The sequence below is a fragment of the Python bivittatus genome, unplaced genomic scaffold (assembly GCF_059951505.1).
Source record: "Python bivittatus isolate LINGU-HERP-01145 unplaced genomic scaffold, Pbiv_v1 ctg000040_np1212, whole genome shotgun sequence".
Taxonomy (NCBI): Eukaryota; Metazoa; Chordata; class Lepidosauria; order Squamata; family Pythonidae; genus Python; species Python bivittatus.
Genome location: NW_028277032.1, coordinates 3,087,547 through 3,095,511, shown reverse-complemented (window position 1 = coordinate 3,095,511; position 7,965 = coordinate 3,087,547). Strand labels below are relative to the sequence as shown.

At 50.2% G+C, this 7,965-nt stretch overlaps 1 protein-coding gene across 3 annotated transcripts in view; it reads right to left on the bottom strand.

Annotated features, from left to right (window-relative positions):
• Nucleotides 1-3,766: 3,766 nt before the first annotated feature.
• The window catches only part of NHSL3 (NHS like 3), a 70,184-nt gene continuing 65,985 nt past the window's right edge, over nt 3,767-7,965 (bottom strand). For all 3 annotated transcript variants that reach the window (XM_088153801.1, XM_088153806.1, XM_088153795.1), the window contains exon 7: nt 3,767-6,136. In XM_088153801.1, the coding sequence (XP_088009927.1) occupies nt 6,114-6,136 (23 nt within the window). In that variant the 3' untranslated portion in view covers nt 3,767-6,113. The remainder of the gene's footprint in view (nt 6,137-7,965) is intronic.

The window sequence follows — 7,965 nt, the reverse complement described above, 5'->3', positions numbered from 1 at the left end:
TGACTGTTTGGTGAAGGTGATGAAAGCTTCTCCTTTTCAAATGTCCTGGGAGAATGAGAAGCCCCACCGTTGAGACTGATCTCCCCTCTGTGGGGAGTTGCTTCCCCCAAACGGTTGCAGTCTTAGGTTCAGGTAATATGGGAGGTCTCGCTTCTTTAACCTCTGCTGCTTCTGTTGAGCTTGGATCCAGGCTGGCCAACATGTAGGACAGTGTTTCTCAACCTTGGCAGCTTTCGGAGGTGTGGACTTCGGAGCCAGGCTGGGGAATTCTGGGAGTTGAAGTCCACACCTCCGAAAGCTGCCAAGGTTGAGAAACACTGAGGTAGGAGAAGAGCTCTGTCAGATTAGCAGATCACTTCGGCCCATCAGGAAATCACTGAGTGAAACATTGTCATGTTTGTCTCAAAATACAATGCTCCCTTTCCAAACGAACTGATTGTACATTGTCACCATTCTTTAAATGTTGTGTTGGTGTGCAAATGGTGTGTTTGCAAACCAGGGGTGAGGGGGTGAGTTGTGTTCCAGATATAAAAACTATTCAATTTCTGGGCAAAAGACATATAAGGTTTTTGTTTTGTTCTAGAATGATTGCACAAACCATATGAAGAAATTAGGCCACGCCAGGTCACAGTCTTAGCCAGAAATAAGCTGTAGGCATGCAGACCATAGAGGTTCTCTGAGAGTGTTCGGGGCCTGGTACCTTACCAGGCAGCAGTGACATTTAAAGCATTTGAATAGCCTGGTCTGTGCTTCGCCTTTTGTGGAAAGCAGTATTACACACAGCTCAGAAAGGGAATAAGACGGAGAAGTTAAAGATATAAGAGAAGGAAATATAGTTCAAGGTAGTTTACACCAATACTATCCATCATGCTGTTCTTCCTGTCTGGGCAAACTCCTTGCCTTCACCACTTACATACACCAATTTGATTAATTTGACATTTAAAGCATTTGAATAGCCTGGTCTGTGCTTCGCCTTTTGTGGAAAGCAGTATTACACACAGCTCAGAAAGGGAATAAGACGGAGAAGTTAAAGATATAAGAGAAGGAAATATAGTTCAAGGTAGTTTACACCAATACTATCCATCATGCTGTTCTTCCTGTCTGGGCAAACTCCTTGCCTTCACCACTTACATACACCAATTTGATTAATTCCTTAACCCACTTTATCGCTCACTCTTTCCATGTCCACAAACATGGTCTCGCATACATACCTTTGTCAATGACTTGTGGAAGAGTAAAAACGTCTTAGTCCCCCTCAGCCTACTCGTCATCAGGAGAGCAATAACGGTCTTCAGGGCAGGGGCCGGCTTCATACATGGGCTCAACAAGCTGCAGAGCTGCCCCATAGGCACGGCACGCCTCTAGTTTACCGGTTATACTATGTACATTTGCAGCCTTACCATTCTTCTAGAGTCTGCCACCCGTCATGGCATTGGTCAGTTAAGGCCTTTCTAGTGCTCTAGAGCGGGGATGTGACTGTAGAGCAGGTTAGCAGTTCAGCCATGCCCATGTCATAGGTGGCAGTCTCTGCTGACAGCACAGGTCAGTTTGGGCACTTTTTGGTCACTGCGTCAGAAACATGTTTTAACCTCCACATGCTAAAATCTCTTCGTGGCAGACCAACATTCTCCTGCCCACGTTTTGCCAATAAGGACAGAATCCTTGAAGGAGTGGTCTTGGAAGCAGCAGCGTACAGCTGTGGGAACTGGCTGTTGAGCAAGAGAAAGAGGCTCAAAGCCTTTGAATTATGATTTGGCAATTATATTTTTTTATCCCACCTTTATTCTTTTTCTAAATAACTCAAGGTGGCGAACATACCTAATACTCCTCCCTCCTCCTCTCTTCCCCACAACCATCAGCCTGTGAGGTGGGTTGGGCCGAGAGAGCGGGACTGGCCCAAAGTCACCCAGCTGGCTTTCGTGCCTAAGGTGGGACTAAAACACCCTGTCTCCTGGTTTCTAGCCTGGTGCCTTCACCACTAGACCATGCCCTGCAGCAGTTACTCCTAGAGCAATTCCGCTGAGGGGATGCACAGCAAGCAGAAACTGACGTATTGCAGGTCTGTGCTGTGAGCAGTGATGGATGAGGGAAAATGACAAGCGCAAGGTGAAGATGCTGGCTAAGGTGGCTAGATGGTGGGTGGTGTCAAAGAGCTCTGTAGAGCTGTGTGCTGAGGACAGATTCAGGTGGGCATTTATCCCAAGAGATACCAGGAGTCAGACTTGAGTCAATGGTACATAACATTAATTTCTGTTTCGAGTTTTGAGAAAAATATGCCGCTTCCTTGCTAAGGCTGGAAATAGATAACATTTAGATTTTAAGTTTCAAAGTTGGGAGAGTTCATGTTTGCTTCCTTGCTGGTTATAGAAGCCCTTGAGAAGTTTGGGTGCATTCGGACCCACTTTTCTTTCCCATTTGCTTTGTTTACCAACCTGCAGGAGAATAACTCGGCCCCAGAAAGCCTCTACACCTTGTGTAATTTTGAATGGGCATAAAGCTTGGGTTTGTGGAATCTTAAGATGAACTGTAATATTTGTTCTGTAAGTGACTCCAGTGGCAATGCTCCCTAACTGCCCATAACCACGTGGCTCTGTTTTTATTGTGGCCCCCGTTTTCGTTTCTTCAAGTCAGCGTTGACTCCTGGCGACTGCCTGGACTGCCTGCAGTTTTCTTGGCCAAATTTCAGAAGCGGTTTGCCATTGCCGCCACCTTCATAGGCCTGAAAGAGAGGGACTGGCCCAACGTCACCCAGCCAGCTTTCTGCCTACGGTGGGACTAGAACTCGTCTCCCAGTTTTAACGACCTAATTCTGCATTTCTTAATGCATCAATCACTTAAGGCAAGTACATTAATGTAAGAGTAGAGGAAATGTTTAAAAATAGTTGCCATGAATAAGCCTATGAGCTGCACTTGGCATTGGGCAGGCCTCATGCCCCCACCTTTCCTTCCATCTATACAGAAGTTGGCATAATCAGCAGCAGAGGCTTTGCTATGATGAATAGTATTCAGAACGGAGAAGCCAATCTGTTGTAATGATGAAACAGCAGGATTATCCTGGGTATGTGGCCGTTAAGCCCCTTCCCCAACCTAATTCTTTCAGAATAATTGTCATTCCTTTAAAAAAAATGTCAGCCCAAGCTTGCTTGGAGCTCCAGATCAGGTTGGGGCAAAGGCTTGGGGCAAAAGAGTATCCATTCCCCTTTTAAAATCAAACCCGCCAAAACTTGGCCAAATTTCTCCATTTTGTGGGGTTTCTGAGGAGCAAAATGGGAATCAAGCCTCTGTGAAACTCAAGGCACCTGTTTTGCCTCCCTGTTGAAAAAAACAATTGTCCCCAAGTGACCCCACTTGCCCCCTCCCTCACGGTGGCCAGAAGCACCTCACCAGGCCTGCCCAAGTGGCTGCATCCAATCTATTTTCCTCAAACTGTCATCAGGATCCTACGGCCAGAGGTGCTGCTCGAGCCTATTTCCCTAGCTAGGGGGAGGAATTGGGCCCTTGGCTCCCTGAAACAGCCTTGGGGTGGCCAGAAAGTCCCAGCCCCACAACTGAAGCCCTGCCCTTTTTTACGAGTTGCACATACAACAGATTTTAAAGAGGACAGAGCTTTGCTCTGAAGCACCATCTTGATTTTTTTGACCCCCCCCCCCCCCAGACAGCTCTGCAGCCCGGTGCTGCTGGTCTCTCACCAGCCCTTGGCATCTGGTCTTCCTTTCTCCCCATTCAGGGGACCCAACGCGCCCTTCCTCTCCTCCTCACTGCATCACAGGCAAGAAGTAAAAGAGTCAGCAAGCAAGCTTTTAATCATTCATTTTACAAATGCACATTAATCTTTTTTAAAACAATTGACCATCCTTTAAAAAAAAAAAAAATTAACCCTTCCCTTTCTCCACCGAGGTGGAAATCAAATCAAAGGGCCTGGGGTTTTTCAAAGGGTAGCTGGCAGCTGCTGCTGCTGCTATCTAAGAACAGGAAAGGAAAAAGAAAAAGAAAAAGAAAGCAAAGGGGGGTTGATTGGTTGGGAGACAAAAACAGACACAGAGCTTTTTGGTCTCGTTTGCAACCGTGACGTCCCACCCTGCTGGCTCTCCATGAGAGCACCCAAAGTCAAGACGGGTCTGCAACCACCATCTCGACCCTTTTCTTCCACCCCGCCCCCCACTGAAGCCCCTGCTCTTCACACGCCAGCCGAAGAACAAAGCCCCCATTTTGTCCTAGCAATGTCCAGCTGGGCCTGCATCGCAAAATTGAAACCCTGAACCCTTGAGGATGGTGGCAAGCCTCCCGCAGCGGTGCCCAGCAGCCGAGGGCCCGGGGGACATTTGCCACCTCAGGCACGCGTGGTTGTTGGGGAAGGAACCCAGGAGGGAAGGGGCGTGAGGAGGGCAGCGGTTTCAGCTCCACCTTGCCCATGTGCCCTTCTGCAGACGGTCCCTGCCAGCAAAATCCCCCCTGGGGCTGAGTCAGCACCATTTGCTAACATCTCAGCCAACCATGTCAACTATGGACGCAGTTAATAGTTTATTAAAATAGTTAACCGCACCCAGCCCTTTTCTTGCACTTCTGGCAGGAGGCCACAAAACAACCCTTCTTGTCCACGGCCACCTCTGCCCAAGCTGGCCTCCCTGTCTATAATAGCCCTAACCCCCATCATCCCCAGCCAGTACGGCTATCAGCCGAGACCATGGGCATTGCAACCAGTCTGCACAAAGGTCCCCCTCCAATCTGACTGCTTCAGTCTGGATGGGATTTGGGACCCGCAGCGCCCACGGCTTCTAGCGAGAGCGGCTTCTCGACACACCCACCCCAGCCACCCCATAGAAGGGCATCTAAATCAGATCCAATGACTGTTCATCTCCCTGTGCCCATCGGCAAGCAATGGGCAAATTCACCACAAGTAAAACACAAGTGCACGCGCCTTCTTGGACTTCTTGGCGGGTGGGAGAGAAGGAAAGGCCGGCCTGAACAGCTCCCCCACCCAATTTTCCAGTGGATCCTTTGTCCTCATGACAGGAGACTGGAATGTTTTGGTGCAAAATTCAATGTGTTTTTGCTCTTTTTTGGCAGTGAAGAGCTACGTTCTAGATTGTTGCCTCCGTCTGCCAAGCCTCAGCGGTATTTTGTAAGGTGTCTGCTAATTACTCATGTCCATCGCAAGACAGCTCAGAGATTCTCCCACCCCCATGAGGGGCACAGGCGGGGGGGGTAATAGTATCCCAAACCGGCAGCAAAGAGAGACTGGAAAAAAATCCACGTCTTTCGGTGGTTGCGCCGTTCCTCCCCACGCGCCATCTTCCATGCTGCCATTTGTGCTTTAGCAGGAGCATGGGGGGGGGTTCCCTACAGGCACCCTCCACCCAGAATCGGCTGTTTACGACAGCCACAATCTGCCCCAGGAGCCCGGCTGACACTGGGGATTAAGAGCAAGACCACCCAGCAGGGCCTCTCCTGGCGACCCTTCTGAGTCTGGGACCCAGCACCGTTCGGGAAGACCGAGCAGGAATTTTCTGCCACGGCCGTCCCCATCGAGTCCCGCTGCAATTTGAGAAAGTGCTTCCATGCCACGCAATTCCGGGTGTGCAAGCACAGGCCATTTTGTCTCCCCCACCCCCAAATACAGACAGAGCAGCAACAGACAATGCAACTCATCAAAAAAAGGCATCTTGTGGGGGGGGGACGGCAACAAGCTGCTTCAGCTTTGACCGTCTTCCCTGCAGATACCAGGGGGTGGGCGGGCGGGCGGAGAGGATTAATTGTCTTCATCTTATGCTTTCTTAAGCTGTTTCCTCACACGCACAAAAAGGGGAGGGGGGATTCAACACCACCAAGCCAAGCAGGACTGATGGCGCGAGGGTCTAGTCCAGGGAGAGACGGAAGTGTGGAAAGGTAATGTGCTCCTTCGTCTCCGGGTGGAAGAGCGCGCCGTATCGCTGAAGGCATCCAAAGCCCGACCACCGTTGCATAAATATCAAGGCCATGAGAGACTAAGGCTGTGTTGTTTTCTTCGGCGTCACTGGATCGAAGCCCCTCTTCTGGCCCTAATGAGGTCCCTGAGAATATTTTTGTTTTCAAATCCCTGTATCTTACGGGCAAGGGTACCGCAGGGCTGTCCTTCACGCCACCTCCTCTTTGACGTCTGCAACGAGAGAGCCGGGTTACTTTAACTTCCCAGAAACAGCATGCGGTTTTGCAGAAGAGCTCAAGAACCTTGTGCCACGCCTGCCCCGCTTCTCCCAACTTTCGGTACCGTTGTTGTTATCAGCATTTACTTGATTCACACAGCCGCCCATCTCACATACAGAAAACGGGCACCAGCCTGGCAGTCAGTGGCAGACCATCGAACCCACACCCGTGGGCGGCAGAGCAGGGGAGCGGCCTCCCAGACAAACTGACACTGTTCCCAGGATGATGTCACGGTGGGTGGAACATCCGTTCATTTGAATTTGGTGGCAACCGCAAAGTGCTTTGGGCCCAGCTCAGTTCAGCACATCTGACCAATCCGAGAATTATGAAGGGACCCCAAGGATCATCTAGTCCAACTTCTATAATGTGCAGGAAAATAAACCATCCATGAGAGGTGGCTGTCTCAAGACAGAGAGCCCACCACTTCCATAGGCAGATTGTTCCACTGTTACGTGGATTTATCATCAGGAATTTTCTCTTTCTACAGGTAGTCATTGCTTAATGACAGGAATTGGGACTGGAATTGCCATCGCTAAGCGATGCAGTTGTAAAGCGCAACGCCACGACCATGCCACTTAGTGATGGCATTCTGGCAGTCCCCAGTTACCGTTGCAACTTGCGATTTCCTGCCAGCTTTTCCATTGACGCTGCTTGTGGGAAGCTGGCAGGGAAAGTCGCAAATCACGATCATGTGACTATGGGATGCTGTGACAGTCAGAACGTCGAGGACCAGTCCTAAGTACTTGTTCAGCGCCGTCGCAAGTTCTGTCACTGAATGAGTGGCCGTTCAGTGAGAACCACCTGTAGTGACGTGAATAAGAGCTACAACTTGATATTATTTCTGTGGCCATGGAAAAGAACTCTTTACCCCATGACTCCCTTTTATGTATCTGGATGTGGATATCCACGTACTTCTGCTAAAGGTAGTTCAGCTATTGCACTAGGCCAGAAAGTGGCTTGCCTGGACTACGTGTGAATCCAGCAGCGATCTTACAGGCTGGTGCAGTACTGGAATTCAGCCATTATGCCTGAGCAGACACGCCATGCTTAACCAAGCCACGGCTTAGCAGCACATGTGACTCCAGGAGTCATGCGGAGGGTGCGTGGAACACCCCTCATTACGGGCTGCTGAACCGCCTGCTCAGCCACCCCACCCTCTATGGCTGGCCGGAACCTCGGCAGGTTTTGACAGCCATTTGGGGTTTGTTCTTGGAAAGAAAACAGCTGCTTTTAATGTGGATGTAAAGGCAGCCCCCTTGATTTCCTGCCTGAGTGGCAAATGGGTTCAAGGAGCTGCCTCTTCCTTGGCCTCTTCCCTGTACCTGCACCCCAATTGGTGCCCATGTCTGAATTGGTGGGGGGGGAGGCTGACTCCTATGCTTACCCATGTATTTTCTTGGCAGCAATACATTTTGCCACTGCCTGATTCCGGGATGTTCTTCCAACTAATCTACAGCCTTAGCATCTCCTGGTGGAGTCCCCCCGAAATGCTGAGGCAGCTCCACCAGGCTTCACTTCCAAGCCCAAGCAGGATTAGCCAGGTGAGTTTCAAGTGGCATAAAATATCCAATTGATCTCCTAAAGTTACAGGAAGCGTTTGAGGGTGACCTTTCTGAGCATGAGATGTGCCACCTGCTACCTCTGAGGAGCCCATGGGCAGGACCAGAGACCAATGATCCCATCTTGCCCTCATGCACACGCTCCAGGGCTGCTTCAGCAGAAGGGGGGACATGCCACCAGGCCCAGAGCAAACACTTACACAGAAATCCCCCCAAACCCCAG